Here is a 25,960-nt window from a genome sequence, read left to right on the forward strand (position 1 = left end):
GCGAATGTGTAGCGTAAGCATGACTGTATAGAAAACGTGGTGTGACATTACAATGATTAAGCAATACATTCGAATTTATTTCGGTTGTTCTACAATGAAGTTTTTCGGTTATCGGACACATGATTCCACTTCAATGCTTCAGCGAAATTCTCTAAATCTGCAGGAAGGCTACGCATGCCGCCCCTCCTTGCAGTGGCGGATACAGAGGGAGGGGGGAATCGGCAGGGGTAATTGCCCCCTCCCCCTCCCCCAAAAGCCTGTAGGCACCCCCTCCCTTTAGTGGTTGCCGTCCACTTGCTGTCACCAATCAGGACAAATAAGTGGACCACTTTGGCCACACATTGACAGTATATATGCTATGACAGAGTTTTTGTGCTTGTAAAAACAAAAAATTAATGACCATGCCCCCCTCTCCGGTCTTACTTCAAACGACCCCCCCCCCCCCCCCACTGAGTGCCTGGATCCACCTTTGTCTCCTTGTTGCAATGACTGCTTCGCCCTGTATTCCCTACAACTGAAACCATCACAAACTTTTGTTATGAGGCGCTGGCATTCAGGAACGCTGCTGAAGCATGCGTGCCCTTTCTCTGTGCTCTCATGGTGAAGCAGCTGATGCGACAGGCATTGAAAAATGGCAGTATAACTGAGGGGTTATACAGTCAAACCTTGTCATATTGAAGTTGAAGGGGGAATTGTAATTACTTCGTTATAACCAATATCCATTTTTACCGAGAATCAGCCAGCAAGAGAGTATGTACTCGCCAACGAATGTCACAGCTCCTCTCCGCACAGAGAAAAACAGCAGTCGGAAGGCAAAATCTAGCAGAACAATAAAGGAGAATGCACTTTCTTTCTGCCAAATTCAGCACACCAACTGGAAGATCAGTTCGAGGAAAATTAGTTCTTAATAGACTTTTGCCATCTCTTCATCACGTGGAGGACTGCTTTTTCAGCTGCAGCAGCTATTTCGAGTCCGTCCTCACTGTCATCGTAAGCACCAAAATAGCGGCCCAGCAGGTCTGTCGCATTCAGCACTTGCGCGGGCGTCATACGTCTGGTTCGCCAACATTAGGCTGCGAGGTGTCGACACATTCGTCACTGTCGTCATGCACGACCATCATCGTGGGCACATTTTCCGCATCTGATAAATCCTTGGTTGTCACCGCCTCAGTATCGGCACCAACATACACACAGAAAGTGTCGCAGTCAGGCACAATGCCGGCGTCAAAGAGAGCTTCTCACGACGTCTAGGCCTGGTCGCCTGCGGCACCCACATCGGCGATATCTTCGGCCACTTTTTTTTTTTCCTGACGCCAGACTTAACGGCTTTCAACACTGCCGACTTCTGCTAGATTGTTATATTTTTACGCCTACGTTTGCCGCTGCTGCTGTCCAACTCGTGTCAAGCGTCAGAAACTGATAGAGGTGGTATTGCTCTTCCATAGTGAAAGACAAAGAAGAAAGCCACTATCTCCGCCGCCCCGGCGGCGCGCGAGGCCCCAGCGTGGAGCTGAAAGGGAGAAGGAGGTCAGATGCACGGGCAGGTCAAAGAGTTATACAAGAGAGGGGAGGCCGGCTGACGCACACACTCGCCCGAGTTGCTGCACAGGTGAGTCCATTAGTTCTAGAGGAAAAGGGAAGCAGGGAGACCCGCTCTCACACATGTGTTGGCAAGCGGCTCCAGAGAAGCGCAAGGCGTGAGTTTTGAATTACCGCAGCGGTGATGAGACGTAAACCATCACGTGCTATAAGATATTGAATTGATGTACCGTATTTACTCACATAATCGGCGCACTCGCATAAAAGGCGCACTCGCATAAAAGGCGCACCCCTAGTTTGGTTGCGTAAAATTCGATTTTTTTTTTCAATTCCGCGTATAATAGGCGCACCTCGAACTTGGCCGTGATCAGAAACGATTCTACCCAGCAGCGGTACAGTTGGAACGCGGTTTCCGGGCACTGAAGAATAAAAGAAGGCAAATCGAGAGGAAAATAAAAAATTCGAAGTGCAACGACCTAACCAACGTGTTTGTCAAAATAAAACTTGAAAAAAAAAAGCGTCCACGAGCAAAAAAAAAAAAAAGGCTGTTTCATCTATTACTGATACTCCCCAAATCGCCGCACTCATGAAAGAAGGAATAAACTGACAAGAGGCCGTTACGTCACATTTTGTGAAGCCAGAAGTAGGGAAGAGTAGAGAACTCCTCTCGATTGTGGGCACGCTACGGTGGCTCGCGCAATGGGAGCCAGCGAGAGGGAGGCACTGGCGTGCCCGGCGGATCGCCTTTGTAAACTCGCTGCCCGGCGCCTCCCTCGCTGGCGCACGAGGCGCCGGCATGCCCCCATTGTCCCACAACCCCCTGCAAAAGCATGCGACTACCGCCACACTTTTAACTCTGCAGCACGCATTGCGAGGGCCTTTCCTCAGCTTTTCATCCTCCATGGCCGCACTCCTTGGAGGTCACGTCACGTGTACAACGCCGGGGGCTCGATTGCCATCACCACCATCAGAGAAAAAGAAAGAAACGCCATTTTGCAAGCGGTGTGTGCATGTTGTGGTCGTGTATTCAATTTTGGTTCCACCATAGGGAAGCACGCAAGCTTCACGGCTGGATTTATACTGAAGGCAGTGCAGTACGTGCTGGAGCACGGCAACCGGGCTACAAGAAAAGCATTTCGGTGTTGGAGAAACCAGTATTTGGTACTGGAGAAATCAAGAAGAAAAACTTAAGGCGACAAAGAAGACACGACGGGCTTTCCACGGCGCTGAGACTGGAAGGTATCCAAACGTCGAAGAGCAACTAGTCCGGCATATCCGGGAGCTACAACAAGATGGCTGTGCTGTGTCATTGAATATTGTGCAGACTGAGGCATGCAGAATAGCCTGAGCACAGCGCATCAAAGCAAAAGAGTTCAAAGCCAGCTCCGGATGGTTTCATGCAGCATCATGGTCTGGCACTGCGAAGGTGGACCACCTTGCGCCAGCGCTTGCCTGCAGCATATGAGGACAAAGTGGTGGACTTCCACCGTTTCGTTATAAAGCTCTTACAGCCGAAAGACTTCTTTTTGTCCCAGATCAGCAACGCTGATCAGACCCTTCTTTGCTTTGATATGCCGTAGAACATGACAGTGGAAGAGAAAGGTGCATGGAGCGTCATCGTCAGAACGTCTGGCGCTGATAAACAACGATGCACTGTAATGCTGGCGGTGACAGCGGATGGGCGCAAGCTACCACCTTACGTTATTTTTAAATGTAAGACACTCCCAAAGGAAAATTTCCCTCAAAGCATCTAGGTCAAAGTCCAGGAAAAATGTTGCATGAGCGCGGAACTTCTGGTGGATTGGGTGAAAACAGTCTGGGGTTGGCGGCTGGGTGGTCTGTTGTTCCCGTCCATGCTTGTCCTGGACAGTTTTCGTGGGCACCTAGTAGATCACCAAGTAGACCACCTAATAGGCACGAGGTGAGCTAAAGAAGCTGCGCACAGATCTGGAAGTGATTCCGGGCGGCCTCACATCGATACGGCAGCCTTTGGACGTGTCCTTGAATAAGCCTTTCAAGGACAATGTTCAAAAGCTGTACACCACCTGGATGGCTGAAAGACAACATCAGCTGACTCCAGCTGGTAAGATTAAGAGGCCGCCTGTGGAACTGCTGTTCGCTTGGATCGTGGAAGTGTGGCAGGCGATCTCCGACGAAGTTGTCAGGAAAAGCTTCAAGAAGACGGGTATCTCGAACGCAATGGATGCGAGTGAGGATGACATGTTATGGAGTGCAAATGATTCGCACACCGAAATCGAATCCCCGCTCGACGAGGATGAATGTGTTCTCTTCGACTCGGACTCCGAATAGGGGAAAGGAGGAACACCTACGACTTTTGTCTAGACCTACCGGCTATCTACATCCTTAACCTTCACCTTTGTGTAAATAAATTTTACGTGTGCATGTGCAGTTGACGGCTCTCGATTGTTCATAAAAAGTACATAGGTATGTTTGTTTAATGCTGAATTAATTGGTAAATGATAAAGTTGCCTTTTACTTGACGAAAAGTGCAGATTTAAAGCACGAGAACCGACGATAGTTATAGCGCGAGAACAAAGCTTGTTCTTGTGCTATAACTATCGTCATGCCATACCAACTAGCCCAAGCTGCCACACTACAAGAACCGAGTCGAAAAAATTTTTCAAAATTTTACCTCGCCTAATTGGCGCACCCCTAACTTCCAGTCGAATTTTCTGGAAAAAAAAAAAAAAAAGCCCGTCTACTATGCGAGTAAATGCGGTATACCAAAATGATCAGTAAATGCTCATTGTGGGCGAGGAATGGTTCGTTATATCCATTGTGGGGAAATATTTGCTTCGTTAAAATACATGGGCGTCTATTAGAATTTCAAGGAGAATCACAATTGCTTTGTTATATCCGTTAGTTCATTATACCCGCTTTGTTACACGAGGTTTTACTGTAGATGGTACTGCTATTTTTATAACTAGAGTAGCCACAAATATGTAGAGATGCGACTTTTTGGCGAAATTTGAAGAAAAATGACGACTTTTAGAGACTTTTCGCTCGTCGTTTGGCGAATTCCTCACGAAAATCAGTGGCAACCCTGTACGGAAAAGTAAATGGGAGTCGAAAAATACCACATTGTAACTGGTCTTGCACTATAAGCAGTCACGTTATAAGTAGTCCACACTGTCAATAGATTAGTTTCTCGAGTACCAGCCTAACCTCACTGTCATCTGAAAATTTAGTTTCCACCTGAAATATTCAATTAAATGAACAGGACATTAAGTTTCGTACTTAGACCTTACTTAAGCGTAACAGAATATAATGAAATAATGGATATAACGAAGTAAATGATATTCTCCTTGAAAGCTCCATCGAGAAACATGCATTTTAAACCTCATTGTAAGAAAGCAAAATTGACTGGTAAATGAATATAACAAACTAAATTAGTCTATCAAATAGTTCATCAAAAAAAAAAAGATCGTAGTGTGTTAAGTATATCGTTTTCTACGAAGTTTGACGCTTGTTCGGCGCGCTCTTTCAAAACTACCGCGCCGACCTTACAGCCACACCATGTGCGGCCGAGAGAGCTGTCCTCCTTTTACGGCCAATGGAGAGGATTAAGGAAGTGCTCAGTAGGCCACATGACCGAGAAGCAACGATGCGGTGCAAAGCGATTTTTTTGTGCGCTTTAAAGACGATGGCAACGACTGTGTCTTCGCTGCGACCCTCTGCATCGAGAAAGGACTCTCCGCGACAGCCTTTTTTTTCCCTCTCTCTCTTTGCGTGCAGCGTTGGAAGGAGAAGGGTCTTTACGCGTCTGGGGTGAAAAAGGGAGAAGCGTGGCACAGGCGTGGCACAGGCGTGTCGTAGATCGGCATTTGAGAGAGAGCAAACAATCTGCCAGAGTCTTTCCTTTCCTTCTTTTCCTTCTTCGCCCGCAGCATTCAGAGGTGCCTCCGCGAGATCGGGCATGGTGCTGAAAGCATTTTTAAAGCGCGGTATGTTCGAACTAACCATTGCAAGTGCTGCGTGTTCGAATTACAGGGCGTTTTTGTCGCGTAGCGGTACATCGGGCCATGAGGCGGTTTCCTTTTTGCATGCTCATAGGTGTGCACCCATTTGAGCATACATTGCCACAAACTGTTTCAGTGAAACCCCGTTAATGCGGACTTCACGGGACCGGAGAGAATGTCTGAATTAAACGAGAATACGAATTAATGCGAGTACGAACAAAACATTTAAAAATTGTCTCCTACACCATCAGACTTTTATTTCTTAAAAAAGTCTATGATCGCGGTTTGCTTTACGGACGCAATGTGCAACGAAGTCACAATTTTGTCAAGTTCCTGCAGGTGGCTTAGTCCACGACAGTCCGAGGAAAGCATGCATATGTCCTCCATAATGGCCAACGCATGCGCAGCCTTCGTCTTTGTGTGGCGTGGACGCTCGTCAGCATCACTTACGTCCTCATCAGCCAATTCCCCTTCGCCGTCCAAGACTTCGGCGACGATATCGCTGTTGGTCACCGTGCCGGTCACTGTGCCGGTGACGGCAACACCGCTGTTAATTGCAAAGTAATTGCCAAGGGGCACATTAGCTGCCACGATGCTCACATAGCAGCCGTCTTCCTTTTCGCAGGTTTCCTCGTCAACCACGACACCCCGATCAGCAGCGTCGTGCACGAATTAGCTATGCCTAAAGCAGTTCGCTACTACTGCAGGTGGTGTATTGTTCCACACGTATGTCAGCATGTAGATTGCGCTTAGCAGGCTTACTTCGTACTGCTTGTGTGACTCCATGCAGAGCAACATCCGCTCGAGTACCTGTGGTCGATAGCGGCTTTTCACGAACTGTATGATTCCTGGTCCATCGGCTGCAGGGAAGTCGTTGTGTTCGGAGGCAGGAATAGCAGTTCAATGTTTTCGAGCCCAGACACCTTCGCGTGCGCACTACAGTTGTCTAGCACGAACAACACCTTTCCAGGCTTGGCCGCAAAGCGGCGGTCGGGCTGACGCAGCCAGGCTTGAAAGAGTTCAGCCGTCATCCAAGCCTTTCTGTTGAACCGGTAGTCGACAGGCAGCTGCTTAATATTCTTAAAACATCTTGGCTTCACAGCCTTCCCGATCGCCATCAGCAGCAGCCATTCTGTGCCGATCATGTTAGCAGCCGGAAGAACTGTCACGCACTCTTTACTTCGTTTTCCACCGACGCACAGGTCCCCCTTAAACGCGATTGTCTTGTCAGGCAGGGCCTTACAGAACAGCGCTGTCTTATCAGCGTTAAAAATGTTGCACAGCTCATATGTATGAAAGCGCGCGAATAATGCAGACCGCCAGTCCTGCACAACACTTCCGTCAACCGTACCTCTTTCACCACACACGTTGTGGGACACCAGCCCGTGTCGCTTCTTGAAGCGGTCTAACCAGCCTTCTAACGAATTGAAGGAGTCCATGTTCATGGTCAACACGAACTTCTCTGCTCGTGCACAGATAAGGGGGCCGCTCAGGGGCAAACTCGCATCGTGCAAAACGGTAATCCAGTGCATAAGCGCTTCTTCTAGCTTGGAATGCGCTGCCGTTCGAAGCCTCTTCCTTTGGTCGCTAAACATGTCCCTGTCATACGCTTGCATAATCTGCTCTTCGTTCTTCACAAAAGTGCTCAGCGTGCTTTTCTTCACATTGAACTTTCCCATCACTTCTTTTCGAGATGCTCTCGCTTGCAATGCCTTCAATATTTTTACCTTCGCAGCCAAATTCCTCTGCTTTGTACTTCACCCTCTTTGCTGCGGGAGTTGGGGCGATTGGGGTCGCAGGAGACGGAGGGGAAGACATCTCGGCGTCGCTCGCGCGGTGACGCGCGCACGATGTACAAAACACAAACACACAGAAAAAAACTCAAGTGATAAAAAAGAAATAAAAAAGTGAACTTGTCAAAAAACAGCAAACAGTAAGACGACAGATGGCGCTAATCATGTACAGACAAATAATTTAAAGCACACAAGAGGTGAGCAATCCAACTCAACCGTCCCGCAAGCGTGTTCGACGCGCAAGAAAAAAAGAAAGGCAAATCTGTGGGTTGCCCGTTGCTGATGGCAGTAGCCATGCACTGCCTTCCATTTTGGTTGTTTAAACCAGTGTGTGTGTGTGTGTGTGTGTGTGTGTGTGTGTGTGTGTGTGTGTGTGTGTGTGTGTGTGTGTGTGTGTGTGTGTGTGCGCGTGCGTGTGTGCGCGCGCGTTTAGGAGGGATGCGGATTCCAAAGTTGTTTAGGTGCGCCATCGATTTGGCCGTTAAGATCCGTTGCTGCTTCCCCGCCGCGACTCGACTGTGATCGGACGTTCGAATCAACTGAAGCGCGGCCGAATTCGTCCGAATTAACGAGTTTTCAGTCATCGAATAATGTACATTTTGAACAGGACCAGATGTCGTTGCCAAATTAACCGAAATTCCAAATTAATGGGGGTTAAATTAATGAGATTTTACTGTACAATTGATAAACCAAATTATGAATATAACAAAATAATTGTGGCTCTCATTTAACTTCGTTATAATGAGGTTTTAGTGTATTTTTTGGCTAATGTTCACCGTAGCATGCTGACTTCTCCCTTTTGAAGGGGAGCTTCATGGTACATTTCAGCAAGTACCTTAACATTGCTTCAATTGCACCTGTTAGCGAGGCACTACCAAGAAGTGACACAGGCTCGAGTTTCTCCAAGGGGCAGACATTGCTGAAAGCATGATGTTTTGAACTTCAGCTAACCGACATCCCACAAAATCAAGAGTGCAGCAACAACAAAAAATAAGAGAAAGAATTGGTACGAATCAGATCACAATCTGGCTCCTGCTTTAGAACTTGTGCCTGCTCAACGTAAGGCACCGTTAAACAAGCAAATGATCACTGCTCAGAGCTCCATGTGCCCTTCACGAGCTTACCGTATCGTCCTTCTTGAAGCCAATGCTGTCAAAGAAATCCTCTAGTGCTGTGAGACACCTTTCGAGGACGTTCTTAGACAGAGGTAAGGTTTCCTGCCAAAAGAAGTGAAGTCATCTATCAGCATTGCACTACATCTCAGATAGCCAGAAGAAACATGGTAACAAGCCTCATACAGTGAATACTAAAGCACAGATAAAGCATTACCATTTGAAAACCTCAATCTTACAATAACGGGCAAATACTAACCTTATTACCATAGTGCTTTGGGTGTGATGGTATACCATACTAAAGTTTGTAGCACATGAAAAAACATGAACAGAATGGCGTCACAAATGCACACAGTGTATGTGTGCATCACACCTTTTTTTGTCTAGGTTTTTTCGTGGGCTGCAAAACTCCACTGATACTAGAACAACAAATTAATATTTTTTTTTCACATGATGGGACTTTTATCCCTGATACGTTACTATGAAATTATATATGTATTTCAAAGCTACATTTATAATAAGTCTGCAGTGATTCAGTAAAAAATTTTCAAACTTTCAATGTAAATTCTTTGGCCAGGTCACACTAGAATACAGTGCAGCAAGGGTCAATCAATAAAAAAAATTGATACATAAATAGTTTGCACAAGCGCAGTGATCAAAATATAAGGTATCACAGTGTCACATACGAAATTTCCAAAGCAGCACTGGCACACTCTTTCTCATACCTTTCATTTTGCAGAATTTTTAAGCTGATCAAGACTCTTATGGCACAAGAAGTGAACGTTTTGTTGCACTGCAGTGAAATAATTTGTCACTGTAAGTAATATTTAGGGTTTATTTTAGTGTTCCATAAATGTGGAAATGTTCCAATTCAAAGGGTGTACAAATTTGCTTGTCTATGCAACATCAACATGTAAAATCTATACCAGAAAAATGAGGCAGTATTCGCATGCACAGGTAATTAAAGAAATTGGATTTCAGTGCAAGGTTATTAAATCCTCTCACAGTAAGAGATTGTAAATAATATTGCCTAAACAAAGTCCTGTACAACTAAACTACAATATGATTACAAGACATGGTATGTCATATTGAGATGACCTAGACAACTTTCAACCACCTAGGAGTTTTTATATGCCTTTAAACTTAGAATAACAGGAGTGGACTGGCATTTTGCCCTATCTAAATGTCAAACATGCAGACTTGAGCTAAGCAGCACAACACATGACAGTGCACGTAGAGTGTTCTCACTGTGAGATTGACTTTTCTTGTATTGTAGAAGCAGGACTTACTAAAAAAAAATTCCAATTACTTTTCTCCTAGGCACCTCCTTAATAGATGCCCAAGGGTTGATAACATAGGAGAAAAAAAAAATAAGAGCTCTCCAAATTAATGTAAATTGCTAATTAGCATTAATGAACTAATTCCACAAAGTAGCAGAGCTGTCTACTATATTAATGGTTTATCTTGTTCAACCTGGCAAGAAGTTAATAGTCTGCTTTCAATCTGCTATTTCAGTAGATAAATAACAACAAGAAAAATGGAAGTGAAATACAGGACCCAAAATGTGCTACACTATTAGCTTGTAGTGAGCAATAATCAATGATTTAAAAAAAATAGTACGCACCTCATTCTTGAGGTGCGAGATGAGAGCCCAGAGGGGTGTCGCCGAAGCCTCCAGTTCAGCTGAGAAGGCTGCATAGTAGGTGTTGGGCTCGAACTCCACGTGCTGTGTCAGCTCTCGCTGGTTGACATTCATGCCTATTTCATAAAATACAGAGGAAGAACAAGGGAAAGCCAAACAGTGAGCCACCAGCCGCAGCCTGGGTAGTACCAAAAGAGTCACAGTTTCGCTACAAGGGCAAAGCAATACATGCAATAGCAACGCACTAGAATATCATACAAAGTAAGGCTAGCTTCTAACTTCTTTAGCATTAGACCCGACATAACAAATCGCTGGCGTGAAGAAACACAGAGGCCACTATGGGCAAAGTGACATTCATGCCGTCGATATCTTCAATGCATAGTAAACAGTGAGAGCGCAGCCCTTAAGTAAAACATGAGCTGTCTGCGGACCTCCGTCCAGATAACATGAGCATGACCATGGTCGTTAGACACAAGTGCGCACTTCCAAAGACAATGGCGCAGCCTTCTCTCCAGCATCCATCCATGCAATTTCACATGACAAGACACGACTGGTGCGTTTCGTCTCTGCTTGAGCCGTGAGTGGCAGCAGCCGTCGCACACTTTCCCCACTTGCACATAGAAAATACGATACAAGAGGAAATGCTATCAATTCGGACTTAGGCGAAACACAACAGCAATGACAAAAATGCATCTCGGGTGCTCATACAGTCAATTTCGATTGTTTCAAACTCGCATATATTGAATTACTGGCTATATCGAACAGTTGAAAAATCCCCTTGAATTTTCCATGCAAAAGTCATCAAAGCCCACGAAGTGCATTTTTCCTAGCAAATATAGATCTATTTTCGGATGCGTTCTAAAAAGTTTGGAGGATACGTTTTTTTCTAGCTCTTCGCATCAAAGCAGCTGAGAGCAGCGGCTGCCAGCTACAAAGCCACAAGTGGCATTATTATCGCCAATATGACAACCGATGGCAACAGTGAGAACCTGGTGTTGTCTTTCGGGCCTTGTGTACTGCTCGCCTCATGCCTGATAAATTCTGATTCGGGAGTTGAACTGAACCTTGACCCCCACATAGGGATAAAAATTGTGACTGGCCCTTGGAGCGACGTCAAGCAAAGTTTCATCATAAACTTTCTTTGAGGGCCAGGTGACAACTTCGAATGCGTCATGACCGCTGACAACGGTGTATGGTGCCTCAGTCAATTCGCTTATTCGAAAAGCTTAAATGCTATTGAGGATGACTGGAACTTGATGGCACGCAAGAAGCAAGTCAAGTTTATGGACTATTTCCATGCAAAACAAATTTCAGTAACTGCAGTTCACACCTTGTTCAATATACTGTGAGCGAATAATTATGTTAGCACTTGTAACAATTTCCAAGGCCTGAAATGCTTCAATTTAGGCTTTATATACGCATATTCAGTACTTCGAATTATCGATACATCAACTATTTCACGATCGCCTTTGAGTTCGATATATCCGGGTTCGACTGTATATCGCCACGAAAGACTGCCCCTATAGAACACCTGGGTCCCAATGCACCGCACCTAGCAAAATACACCATAGGTATTACAGAGCGAATTGCACTATGGGCATAAAATCATTGACATGTTACTCATCTTATCCTCAAGGTGTAAACACATGTGGCAACAGAGAGGGGAGGAGGCATTTAGGCAGAATGCAATGAGCACTCAATGTCACAAGTCTTGTCATTAGTCCTCTGAGTGACATGACATCGCTCTTTATGAGTGGGCATTACAGTATTATAGGGCGACAAACAGACACCACATCATTTTTTGTTTCCCACTTAAAATGCCTAAGTGATGCTCTTTTAAACGGATCAGACAGAAAAACACAAAAGCTATGATGAACATTTTTTTTTTTTGAAGGGGGGGGGGGGGGCATACCTTAACCAATAATAGTTCAAAACTCCTTGATTACTTTTATGTCCACCTAGTTGTAATAAGTATGGAGACATTTTTCACTGTGGCTATATTAACTCTCAACAATCTGGTCACCACATGTATGTAAGGACAAAGTGCTATAGTTTCACGCACCAGTGCTCTCTGTCTATCAACGTCTATTGACTCGGGAGTTGACTGTCCTCAGTATTTATACAACACTGTGATAAAAGTGCCTAAAGCCATTCTTCAAGTAATCATCACATAGTTTTTGTGTAGAAGTTCATTGCCTCACAAATTAGTTGTGCCAGAATTTTTCATGCATGGCACATGCAAGATAATATTGTCACGGGGTCGTGACGTGGCCGAAGACAGGAGACTTCGTGTTGGGATTTAACTGTTTATTTGGGTGAACCTGTGCCCAGTAAACGGAAAGTCTGATTACAGCAGCAGTCTTGCACAGATAGCAGTCTCGGACTGATAGTGGCAAACGGAGCGTCGGCCTTCGTTCAACAACTGACAAGCGGCGAAGCGCGTTGGCATTTATACTCTTGCCATCGAATGTTCTAGCGTTATCGCTGGCGGTGGCGTAGGTTCCAGAACAATCTGTACCGTTCGCACAGTGGGCGTGATCTTATCGAAATGATCTACTACAGTCCGGAACCTTCTCGAAAACTGCAGGCGCGGTTTGCGCTGAGAATCCTGTGGTGTTTTGGGACGATAACGAAAACTTGGGAAATGGAACGTGGCAAAATTTACTCCCTCCCCATTCCTCCTCTCTACTCGAGGTTCACCAATACAGGCACACATGCCTGTCTACTTCGATACGTCCTCGCACACAATCAGCCAATTCCTTCCTCCTTCAGCGAAGCAAGATGAAGCACTGCCTGTAGGTAAAGCATATCTGGGGTGGAACAAAATCAACTTGCCTTGAAACATAGAAAGCAGAGAGAACCACATGTCGAGGAGGCGAGTGTCATTGAGGAACTCCATGGCAACTGGCCGGTGGGTGAGGATGTTGTTCAGGTCGCTCACCAGGGGCCAGTAGCAGTGGTCCTTAGCAATACGATGGCCACAGTTGACCACATAGTGGAAGTTGCGCTCGTTCTCTTGTAGGGTGCTGGGCTGCAAGATGAGGGACATCATGGCACGCAGGCTTATCACCATGATGTGAAGCAGGTGGGCCCTGCGCGTCATGCGCAGCGACAGCGCCTCGTTGGAAAACAGCTGCACGCTCACATGCACCACCCGGTTAGACAGGGTCTCAGAGTCCGTCGACTGCGTCAGCATGTAACTGATGCGACTGTAGTGTTGCACGAAGGTCTGCGTGAATGAATCCTGCATGGAAGGTTGTGGAGAAGGGGTGTTAGGGAGAAGATAAGTTGAGGCAAGGAACACGGATGGCGAGTAAGAGGCACTGTGGTTGGCAGTCATTTGCGTGAAAACACCACAGGAACTACAGACAACATGAAAATACACAAACATGACAGGCCATTGGCTGTTCGCTAGCTAAGCAGCACCGGTTAGTGTTCAAGTGCACCTTGCAACACAAACAGAAAGAAGTGTGAGTGGGACTCAGTGCTTTTGGATTTTATTTTCTCTGGATTTTACACACTCTAGTTTGTTTTTGGTCTGAGCTTTTTAGAGACTATTTCAGCTAGACAAAAGTTTTGTTTTTTTCTTTATGAATGCTGATATAATCTCAACCAATTTGTTGTCCAGCTTTTATGATGATCACAGGTTAAATTATAGTCGTACCTTGTAAACAATCACAAGACTGTTGAATGGGCAAAGAAATGCAATAAAGGGTGCATAAACCCACTTTTCTGCCAAAAAAAAAAGAAGACAACAGCTTCAAAATGAGACAGTACACCTTCCATATGGAGCGCACACGCACCATCTAGTGCGTAGCTTTATTTTTGCATGAATCTTTTGTGTCTATCAACTAAATTCACAGTTATAAGACCCAAACTGCAGCCTAATATTCTGGAGTTTTACATACCATAACTAGAATATGGTTATGAGGCATACAAGCGGGCAGTTCCCAGATTAATTCGCCAAAGTGCCCTTATGTTTGTGTTTGCCCCCAGCAGAATGTGGCTGCTATGGCTGGGAATCGAACCAGTGTCCTGGAGTTGATTGATATGGGGGGTTTAACGTCCCAAAACCACCATATGATTATGAGAGACGCCGTAGTGGAGGGCTCCGGGAATTTCGACCACCTGGGGTTCTTTAACGTGCACCCAAATCTGAGCACACGGGCCTACAACATTTCCGCCTCCATCGGAAATGCAGCCGCCGCAGCCGGGATTCGAACCCGCGACCTGCGGGTCAGCAGCCGAGTACCTTAGCCACTAGACCACCGCGGCGGGGCGGTGTGTCCTGGAGTGTTGACTACCAGTTGCAGCCTTATAGCACATGAGCTATAAGGCCGCATTAGCTGTACAGCATGTGTGCTATAATGCTGCATTTGCCGTGTAGCACATGTGCTATAGAGCAACCTCTGGGCCCACAAGGGAGAATCTTTTGTACATGTTGCTTCGATAAGCACAGAGGGGACTGAATGAGAAAGGGCAACGTACCTTGTAGGTTATGTCGGGCAGCATGTTGAGCAGGAAGCAGACTAGCTTCTGCGGGAACTCAAACTTGACCATCCAGAACACCAGCTCCTCCAAGAAGCTGCGGTGTATCAGGACAGGCTGTAGTGCCGCGATTTCTGCACAGATGGAGAACAACGGAAAATGTGCAGGTAAACCCAGGCACGATACAGGACAAAAATAAGAGGGAATGATCTCACATCTATAGTATAAATATGTTTCAGGGTGCTCCCAGAAAAAGCCGAAACCTCTAATATACCCGACTTCGTACAACGTAAGGTGTCTCTGCAAATAATGGAGGCACACTTCAACAAAATAGGCCCAGCAAGTGTTGCCACAGCTGAGAAAAAGATAATTGATTCCAGATCGAAACTGTTCTCCCAAGTGAGGCCTGGCACCCCCCTGATGTGGGGGAGCTCTTTAGTCGGTCATGGAAGCCTCTGGCTTCAGCTGGCTTTTTGGCAATGGCAATGAGTTGTTGTTGCCAGGGCTCCCACATCTTAGCTAGGTGATCTTAACTTGTTTCCAAACATCTCCAGCTGCCTTCCACTGTGTCCATGCCACAATTATACTAGGAGCAAGTGTGCCACATTGCTGGTACGTTGCAGGGCAAGCACAAGTAGCTGTGCTTTGTATGAGTCTCTCTTCTTAGCCAAGTTCGGGGTGCAGTGAAGGGTACTCCTTGCACCCAAATTTGTAGTGTTGTAGAATCCCCAAACATTCATTGGATACAGCTTGTATAGCTCCTGCGTTGCACCAGGCATTATGTGAGGAGACAGAAACCCAGCTGATACGCTTGGGAGTAGCATGGACTATTTCAATTCGCTCGTGACCATTGTATCAGGGCAAACCCTTTACGCAGGGGTTGGGGAGTGGAGCGCTTCATCATCATAAAATCCTGAGTGCATCAGCTGAGATGTGGCTTCTCCAGAAGTTCCTAAAGGCACCCTCGATGTCCGCAAAGATGACTGCAGCATCTGAGCATGTGGTGGCAATGAAAGCACTTGCAGCTTCATCTAGTGTTTCTGGTTTGTGACACTTGACGATGGCTGATGTTAACTTGCTGCCTCAGGTGTTAACAACACTGAACGGCTAATGATCATGATCACAGCGATGTGACTGCTATCTAGGTCTTCCTCAAACGTTTGTTTCTTGGTGTCAGCTTTGGCCAATCCTCCACTCGTCTGGTTGTGGGATGCATTCTGTTCAGGGTACATGTAATGGAGAGGGACCCCCTCTGTCTGGTGGGACCTGATCTTTCTGGTCTATATCAGCAACATATGTCTAACTGTCAGGTGTTGGAGTGCCGATCTTCTGGTTGACATAAGCTTGAGCCAGCAAGCGTTAAATGCCCAAGTAGATGCAGAGTGCAGGTTTTAAAGGTACAAAGCTCGAGGAGACTTGTTCAGTGGCGACCCAGAAGTTACTGTTCGAAGCTGTTGCAGACCCAACGCCAATAACTCAGAAGCAAACCAAGATGGCCACCATGAAATGATTTTTCAGTACTCTGTCCCGTTATTGGCACTGTGCGTCTACATTTTGTTTCTTTATTTATAGGGCTTGAATGGGTATCACATAATAATAACTGTCGAGACTTAATGTCCCAAACCCACGATGTGGTTATGAGGGATGGCTTAGTGAAGGGTTCTGAAAATTTCGACAACCTGGGGTTCTCTAAGAGCACCTAGACCCAAGTACACGGGCCTCGGGCATTTTTGCTCGATCGAAAATGCGGCCGCTATGTACCGAGCATCACAAGGGAGGGATGTAAAGTGAATACAAGCAGGTGGTTCAAGACATAAAAAATGAAAAACCGAAAAAAAATCATACTTGCAACAAAAGCGTCATACCATTAACTTCATTGCAAACTTCATAGAACGGACTTTAGATGCATTGAAGTTTCCATAATTCTTGCTCCCCTATGTTATGTGCACGTGTACTACAAGCGATTTTAAAAGCACCACCAAGCAAAATGAATGCCTAGTGCAGCCCAGCCATTGAATGAAATAACAGAAGCTTTGAGTGGTGCTGCATTGACTGTTACACGGAGACTAGATATACAAAAATGAAAACAGGCATGAAGTAGTGGGGCAGTTGATGCTTGATTTCTGTACCTTACAGGTGTGATGGAATGGTCATGCCGTGAGACAAACGAGTTATTTCGAAGTGCTCTGCACAAACAATACCAACTTTATTTAGCAAGCCTCGTGCAAAGGGACCGAGCCATATCGCAATGCCGTCATAAAGTAGGCTATTTTTACCCTAGATGCACCAAGGGTGTCTGCATTGTATGGCACTTAATAGAATGATGTGGATCCTACCACTAGCTCTCATTCCTTCACAGCAATGTGCCTGTATGATATGCCCATGGCGTAAAATATTTCACTTGTTGTACGCATGCTCCTTATTTTCTCAAGACCTTGGTCAGTGTTGGCACTGTCCACCACAGTGGGTTTTTCTCGAACACTTTCAAATATGGTGTTGCCCAATTCTTTATTTGTGACAACCATGAGCATCAGTGGAGATTAGGTCTTCAAGGTCTTCAAAGCTGACATCCTCAGGTCACCACTCTCCTTGCACAGCTACTGCCGTGCACCGAGACACGTGGCAGCAGCAGAAGCATGGCATTTAGGGGTACAGGTGCTTTTCTGTTTTCTACTTCAGCGTCGTGTTCCCCAAGCAACAATGAAACAACGATAGAAGCAATAGTGTTTGACGTTGGTAAAATATACAAATTTATTTTCTTGACCGTCGAAACTCGTGTTGAAACAGCATCCGAAAATTACTTTGTTAAATCAAGAGAAGAAAAGTATGTCCATTTCAATAGACGCAAATATCCAAACAGGAAAAGTCCATTACGTCGTTAAATTCATTACATCGAAGGTCAAATGTAGAACAGTGAACAAGTTCTCAAAATACAGTACACTAAATTGATGTCAAGTGCATGGTGAAAAAATATTGACATTTCTATGACATAGGGAGGGCAGATGTATAAAAGCTTGACAACAGCTACACTAAGAGCTCATGAAGCACATTTGAAAGACAAGCCAAGCAAAGCACCAGTGATGAAAGAGCTACATGACAAATGGTCTGTAACATTACAAACATTTAAAATGCGTGTCTACCTGAGGTATGTAGCTCATGCTCATTCATACATATAGGTTAAATGGGCCTAACAGTGCTATCACTAAGAAGCAGCTGGTGAGGGGCAGGGGGGCTGGCTGCCATGCAACGCTACAGTGTAGATGCACAACAATGCCACACCACAGCCGGACACCAGCTCACCTTCCTTGAACATCCTGTACTCAGTCACTGGAACAGGAGTAGGAAAGAGAGAGAGAAAGACCACCACAGTTGTGCCACCCACAGAACAGCGAAGAGTACTTTCTTGTTCATAATCAGTTCTACTCTATTCCCCACCCTGCACTACAGTCATAGAAAATAGCGTGAAAAGGCATGGGCCATCCTCTGCAGAAGACATAACCAGGAGTAAAAAATGAGAGTTCATTGTGTCATGCAAGCATAAAAATGCATTTCTGAGGATCTTGTACCCTGAAATGAGACATCTCGTGTGGTCAGTCACCCTGTCACACTTTCATGCCCAACATGAAACACCACGATTAGGCTGAAGCCGATTCAGGCGGAACACTCATTGAGTGGCATGGCTCAGCATGTACAATTGCACTGGCTACTCTACAATGGCCGAATCAAATGAACTACAGAAGTAAGAACGATGTAACAAAGGCCACCCAATTTGAAGCCACTGGCCATTAGAAAGACATGAAATAAACTGACAAAGGGCAGTTTCCTCCTTGTAAGGCCGACACGCTCGTGGAAGCTGTCTATGCGGCCACCACTGAAATGGCAGCTCATGCAATCACTACCCTATTGCAAAAACCAGCGCCACTGGGTACCAGCGTCCAGCGCCATGCCTGATTATGGGCCCAGTATGGCACTGGTACCAGCACCTCCCAGTGCAGGTACTGGGATGCTGGAGCGGCAGCGTCCCAGTGCTCTGTGCAAAATGGCTTCACAGGGTTACAACGGGGGTGCCCATTTGCCATAAATAAATATATATATTGCCACGTTCCATTTCCCAAGCTTTTGCTATCGTCCCAAAACACCACACGATTCTCAGCGCAAACCGCGCCAGCAGTTTGCGAGAGGGTTCCGGACTGTAGTAGATCATTTCGATAAGATCACGCCCACTGTGCGAATGGTACAGATTGTTCTGGAACGTACGCCGCCGCCAGCGGTAGCGCTAGAACATTCGACGGCGGGAGTATAAATGCCAACGCGCTTCGCCGCTTGTCAGTAGTTGATCGAAGGCCGACGCTCCGTTCGCCGCTATCAGTCCGAGACTGCTATCTGTGCAAGACTGCTGCTGTAATTGGACTTTCTGTTTACCGGCACAGGTTCGCCCAAATAAACAGTTAAAATCACAACACGAAGTCTCCTGTCTTCGGCCACGTCACGACCCCGTGACATCTGGTGGAGGTGCTGCTTCGTTCATGTACCGCACGCCCCCGTCAAGCCGTGAACCCAGCCCACGTCGCGGAGAAGACACCGACGCCAACCAGGAGCAGCGAACAAGCCGCCGACAGCAAGGGCTACCACCGGAGTACGGGATTCTAGAAGACAAGGCGCGGAAGACCAAGGCCATGACCGCGACTGCAGCGACAATGACAACCGCCGCATCCCTGCCCACGATGGTCATGCATCAACCCAGGGAACCACCAATTTTTCATGGGTCATCGTTCGAAGACCCGGAGTCCTGGTTAGAAACATACGACCGTGTGGCCGCCCTCAACCACTGGGACAACGAAGAAAAGCTCCGGCGTGTGTACTTCTACCTGGAAGACACCGCAAGGACCTGGCTAGAGAATCGTGAGTCCACGCTCCGAACGTGGGATGTCTTTTGCGGCGGATTTCTGCAAACGTTCGCGAGCGTCGCTCGCAAAGAAAGGGCCGCTGCTCAACTAGAGACCCGGGTTCAGCTACCGAATGAGAAGGTTGGAATTTTCACAGAGGAGATGACCCGCCTATTTCGTCACGCTGACCCAGACATGCCTGAGGAGAAGAAAGTTCGTTTCCTCATGCGAGGGGTCAAACAGGAGCTCTTCGCGGGACTAATGAGGAATCCACCGAACACCGTCCAAGAATTTGTATCCGAGGCGACCACCATCGAAAAAACCCTTGACATGCGCACCAGACAGTATAATCGTCGCCTGACTCCAGAATGCGCTGCTGCTCAAACCAGTGACTCCGAAAACCTGCGTGAAACGATCCGAGCGATCGTGCGGGAAGAGCTGCGCAAACTGTTGCCTTCGGCGCAACCTCAAGTGGATTCGATCGCCGACATTGTGCGAGAAGAAGTTCGGCAATCACTTCGAATTCCCCATACACCGCTGCCCGAGCCAGAAACTATGAGCTACGCCGCTGCAGTGCGCCACAACGCTCCTCCCCGTCCACGCCAAAACGCCGCCCCGTCGCACTTCCGTCGCCAGACACCACCGCCGCCACCACCCCCACCGATGACCTACCGTTCACCAGCGGGCCAGCGCACTGCGCCGAGGAAAACCGACGTTTGGCGCACCCCTGACCACCGCCCACTGTGCTACCACTGCGGCGAAGCCGGGCACACTTACCGCCGTTGCCAGTACCGACAGATGGGACTGCGTGGCTTCGCCGTCGATGCACCACGTCCGCAGCCAGGAGAACGACCACGTGACATCGCCGACTACCTGACAGGAACTCGGTGGACACCACGAAGCCCTTCGCGTTCGCCGTCGCCCAGCCGCCGCACGTCACCGCACCACCGACAGTACTCTGGCCCAATGCGGGGCCGGTCTCCTAGCCCGTATCCGGGAAACTAAGGGCAGCAACCGGTGGAGGTGCGGTTGCTGTGCGACGAACTACCGAAGATCCTCCGACGACGCCGCGACGGAGCTTTCCGAACACAACGCCAACCAGGCAAAGCCCTGATGGCGAAAGCTCACTTACTGAAGGTGGCCTGACGACGCAACGTGGAAGCAGCGGAACAAGCCGACGCAGCCGTGACCCGACGCCACGCCCTAACTGTAATGCGAGACGGCGAACTAGCGACCTCGACGTTCTTATCGACGGTCACAGTGTGACCGCTCTCGTCGATACTGGAGCCGACTATTCTGTCATCAGTGGGTCGTTTGCCGCGAAGTTAAAGAAAGTTAGGACAGCTTGGAAAGGCCCTGAAATCCGCACAGCCGGAGGTCATCTCGTAACGCCTGCAGGAATCTGCACAGCAAGAGTCACCATTAGCGGCCGTATTTATCCTACAGACTTCATAGTCCTACAGCGTTGCTCGAGAGATGTCATCCTTGGCATGGACTTCTTATGCCTCCATGGTGCTGTCATCAACCTAAAAACAAAGTCGATAACGTTATCCACAGAAGAAGCACTACCGCCGCGCACGCCATCTGGACACCATGCCTTGAATGTGCTGGAAGAACAAGTCACCATTCCGCCTCGCTCAAGCGTCATTATTTCAGTCGGCGCTCCTGAATCACCTGACTTCAAAGGCGTCGTTGAAGGCAGTCAGCATCTGTTGGTCACCCGAAATATTTGCGTCGCAAGAGGAATTGCAGAGCTGCGGGGAGGCAAAGCAACGGTTATGCTAACGAATTTCAGCAATGAGTACAAACATGTGAACAAAGGAACAAAGGTCGCATACATCGAAGAAATTGTCGAAGCCACCAGTGCTTTCGCCCTCGCCGATTTTGCGGAACGTGCTCAGAGGCACCAAGCCCCTCCCATAGCTTTCGACGTCAATCCCAGACTTCCGAACGATAAGCAAGAACAGCTCAAGGCCCTGCTCCTGCAATACGAAGATTGCTTTTCGTCGTCATCGAAAATTCGGCAGACCCCAATCACGAAACATCGCATCATAACCGAAGAAAATGCCAGACCACTCCGTCAGAGTCCATACAGGGTTTCGACGCGAGAACGTAAGGCCATGAAGAGACAAGTTGATGAAATGCTGCGGGATGGCATTATCCAGCCGTCCAAGAGCCCATGGGCATCCCCCGTGGTGTTAGTGAAGAAAAAGGATGGGACCCTACGTTTCTGCGTCGATTATCGCCGCCTGAACAAAATCACAAAAAAGGACGTGTATCCTCTCCCACGAATAGACGACGCACTTGATCGGCTCCATAACGCCAAGTACTTTTCGTCAATGGACCTCAAGACTGGCTATTGGCAAATCGAAGTCGACGAAAGAGACCGAGAGAAGACGGCGTTTATAACACCGGACGGCCTCTTCGAGTTTAAAGTGATGCCCTTCGGCCTTTGCTCAGCGCCTGCAACTTTTCAACGCGTTATGGACACAGTACTGGCAGGATTGAAGTGGCAGACTTGCCTTGTGTACTTGGACGACGTCGTCGTGTTTTCCTCGAGTTTCGACGAGCATCTTCGACGCCTTGAAGCTGTACTTCAAGCCATCAAGACTTCCGGACTCACACTGAAGCCAGAAAAGTGCAGATTTGCGTATGAAGAGCTCTTGTTTCTGGGGCACGTTATCAGCAAGTCTGGAGTTCGTCCTGATCCACGGAAAACAGCCGCCATCGCCGAATTCCCGCCGCCCACTGACAAGAAAGCCGTGCGCCGATTTCTGGGCCTGTGCGCCTATTATAGGCGGTTCGTGAAAAACTTCGCCCGCATCGCCGATCCTCTCACTAACCTTACCAAGGCCGACGTGGAGTTCAAGTGGGAAACGCCACAGGAACACGCTTTCCAGGAGCTTAAACATCGCCTCCAGACGCCTCCGTTACTTGCCCATTTCGACGAATTCGCCGAGACAGAAATACATACTGACGCAAGCAGCGTAGGTCTTGGCGCCGTTCTTGTGCAGAGGGCTGACGGACTTGAAAGGGTTATTAGTTACGCCAGCCGATCGCTATCCAAAGCAGAAGCAAATTATTCCACAACAGAAAAGGAGTGCCTCGCCATCATCTGGGCTACGTCAAAATTTCGCCCATACCTCTACGGCAGGCCCTTCAAAGTTGTGACCGACCACCACGCCTTGTGTTGGCTAGCCACTTTGAAGGACCCTTCAGGTCGCCTCGCACGATGGAGCCTGAGACTTCAAGAATATGACATTACTGTCATTTACAAGTCCGGCAAAAAACACTCCGACGCCGACTGTCTCTCTCGTGCGCCTGTCGACCAACCGCTACCCGACGACCCGGATGACGACTTCTTCTTGGGAACGATCACTACCGACGACTTCGCTGAACGACAGCGGGCCGACCCGGAACTTAAGGTCCTAATAGAATACCTCGAAGGCAGGACCGCCGAAGTCCCGAAGGTATTCAAGCGCGCACTTGCGTCGTTTTTTCTACGAAACGGTCTTCTACAAAAGAAAAACTTTTCACCGCTTCGGGCTAAGTACCTCCTTGTGGTGCCTTCAGCTCTGCGACCAGAACTCCTGCAGGCCCTCCACGACGATCCGACGGCAGGGCACCTCGGTGTTTCTCGCACGCTCGCGAGGATACAAGAAAGGTACTACTGGCCGCGTCTTACCACCGACGTCACTCGTTATGTGAGGACATGCCGGGACTGTCAGCGACGCAAGACACCGCCGACAAGGCCAGCGGGACTTCTGCAGCCAATAGATCCACCTTGCCGACCTTTCCAGCAGATTGGTATGGACCTACTGGGGCCGTTCCCGACGTCGGCTTTCGGAAACAAGTGGATCGTGGTAGCTACCGACTACCTCACCCGCTACGCCGAGACAAAAGCCCTGCCAAAAGGCAGTGCATCCGAGGTAGCTAAGTTCTTCGTCGAAAATATCGTCCTACGTCACGGCGCCCCGGAGGTCCTTATCACCGACAGAGGAACGGCTTTCACTGCCGACTTAACTCAAGCTATCTTGGCATACAGCCAAACAAACCACCGCCGGACGACAGCGTACCACCCACAGACCAACGGCCTCACCGAGCGGCTTAACAAGACAATCGCCGACATGCTGTCAATGTACGTCGATGTCGAACACAAGACGTGGGACGCCATTCTTCCGTATGTGACCTTCGCATACAACACGGCGGTGCAGGAGACGACGCAGATATCTCCATACAAATTGGTCTACGGAAGGAGCCCGACAACGACGCTCGATGCCATGTTACCCAACGTCACCGACGAAGAAAACATCGATGTGAGCGAGTACCTTCATCGCGCCGAAGAAGCCCGACAACTTGCGCGGCTCCGTATCAAGAATCAACAGACGACCGACAGCCACCGTTACAACCTTCGACGACGCTTCGTGGAATACCAGCCCGGTGAACGTGTTTGGGTGTGGACGCCGATACGCCGACGTGGACTAAGTGAAAAGCTTCTGCGACGGTACTTCGGACCGTACAGGGTGGTTCGACGTCTCGGCCCACTTGATTACGAGGTTGTCCCCGACGGCATCACGAACTCTCAACAACGCCGATCGCGACCTGAAGTCGTCCATGTCGCACGCCTAAAGCCGTTTAATGCGCGTTAACAAACTGAAACAGTGTTTTTTTGTATTATTGTTGTATTGTAATTTATTCATTTTACTTTCTTGCATTATTATTGTACCTTCATTTTTAGTTAAAGCATCGAGACGATGCCTTTTTCAGAGGGGGGCAATGCCACGTTCCATTTCCCAAGCTTTTGCTATCGTCCCAAAACACCACACGATTCTCAGCGCAAACCGCGCCAGCAGTTTGCGAGAGGGTTCCGGACTGTAGTAGATCATTTCGATAAGATCACGCCCACTGTGCGAATGGTACAGATTGTTCTGGAACGTACGCCGCCGCCAGCGGTAGCGCTAGAACATTCGACGGCGGGAGTATAAATGCCAACGCGCTTCGCCGCTTGTCAGTAGTTGATCGAAGGCCGACGCTCCGTTCGCCGCTATCAGTCCGAGACTGCTATCTGTGCAAGACTGCTGCTGTAATTGGACTTTCTGTTTACCGGCACAGGTTCGCCCAAATAAACAGTTAAAATCCCAACACGAAGTCTCCTGTCTTCGGCCACGTCACGACCCCGTGACAATATATAAGTAATATAACGCACACTCACATTGAAAATAAAAAAAAATTAAAAAATAAAAAGTCTCTTGGCGGGATTCGAACGCCACCTACTACTGAACTTGAACCGAGTACGCTACCCACTACACCACGCCAGAACATGCATATGGGGTTGTAAAATGACTATCTACCCGAGCACGCACTGTTAAACTTCATGTTTACAAGGCGCACCTGTCAAGATTGACACGATATTCCTTTCCAAATAACAATTGCGTCTTGATTCCACAGAGATGACCGGCTTCCGGGCACCAAATGACGTGCGGATATTTGCAAGAGCGCAAAGTTTTTTGAAGCATCCACATCTTAACTCTGTAAAATCTCAAATTGTCTGGAAGAGCAGCCACAGATTGTCAGCTGTTGCTGCCGATAGCCCTTTTTCCTTTGATAGTCGGTTCTCTCACTTGCTACTGGTCAACATGTACAGCTGATTTAAATGTCTTGTTCGGTAGATATCTGCGCCCACGAGTGAATATTGAGCTTTTTTTTTCGCGTAAGCGACGATGTAGCAGTACACATCCAGCGTGCCAGATTACATATTTGCAGTTATATCGATACCTGCAACTAAGAAACCACCGAAGAAATGACTAATGCAACGCACTGAAAAAATATGCCAGTATGTTAGTTCACTAATGCGTAACAAATTACCAACTCAAAATTGCGTGTTTTTACATACGAGTCAGAGAAGTATCGCCTCCTGCGCTCAGAAGGAAGCTTTCGGTGACAGCCTGCGCAGCTAAAAGCGGGACGTTCAATCGTCAGCGCTCCTTTTGCGAACATCAACACAAGACAAAATAGTTGATTTAGGCTCATGGATGTCTAAACCATAGAGTTATTCTCACAATTTAAAGTTGTGTTGTGTTAACACAAAGCAAGAAGCACCGGTAACATATATACCAACGCGACCGGCATGACAGGTTTAATGCACGCTGGGCCGGGCACCTGGTAAGACCGCTCTCGACACGGTGAGTTGGGATGGATGAAGATTCTGCATTTGAGCTTGGGAACATTTCTCTTACGCGAAGTAAGTAGAAGGATAAGCATGGCCAGACATGCATTTATGCGGTGTGGCGGAATCGAACGACAGCTTTTTTTTCGCCTCCGCTGTTAAACCTTACAAAGCGATCGAGAGAGCTCATTTACGTTTCGTAAACTTTGCGGCAAAAGCAATTTTCAGTTTCTGTTAGGAGTGGCTTGCAGCTCCAGGCTTACAAACACTGCAACTTGGAATCGTTACAGCAATACGCGGATGATGCAAATATGGCTGGTATACACTGGAGCATATGCAAAAAAGGTGCATTAT

At 47.7% G+C, this 25,960-nt stretch overlaps 1 protein-coding gene across 4 annotated transcripts in view; it reads right to left on the reverse strand.

The window, feature by feature from the left end:
- The window catches only part of LOC119178514 (Ubr3 ubiquitin ligase), a 155,701-nt gene that overhangs the window by 105,642 nt on the left and 24,099 nt on the right, over positions 1–25,960 (reverse strand). For all 4 annotated transcript variants that reach the window (XM_037429720.2, XM_037429721.2, XM_075883514.1 and 1 more), the window contains exons 6-9: positions 14,555–14,688; positions 12,902–13,310; positions 10,049–10,182; positions 8,437–8,529 (exon numbers count right to left, since the gene is read on the reverse strand). In XM_037429720.2, the coding sequence (XP_037285617.2) occupies positions 8,437–8,529; positions 10,049–10,182; positions 12,902–13,310; positions 14,555–14,688 (770 nt within the window). The remainder of the gene's footprint in view (positions 1–8,436; positions 8,530–10,048; positions 10,183–12,901; positions 13,311–14,554; positions 14,689–25,960) is intronic.

Source organism: Rhipicephalus microplus, unplaced genomic scaffold, assembly GCF_043290135.1.
Source record: "Rhipicephalus microplus isolate Deutch F79 unplaced genomic scaffold, USDA_Rmic scaffold_18, whole genome shotgun sequence".
In the NCBI taxonomy this organism is placed as follows: Eukaryota; Metazoa; Arthropoda; class Arachnida; order Ixodida; family Ixodidae; genus Rhipicephalus; species Rhipicephalus microplus.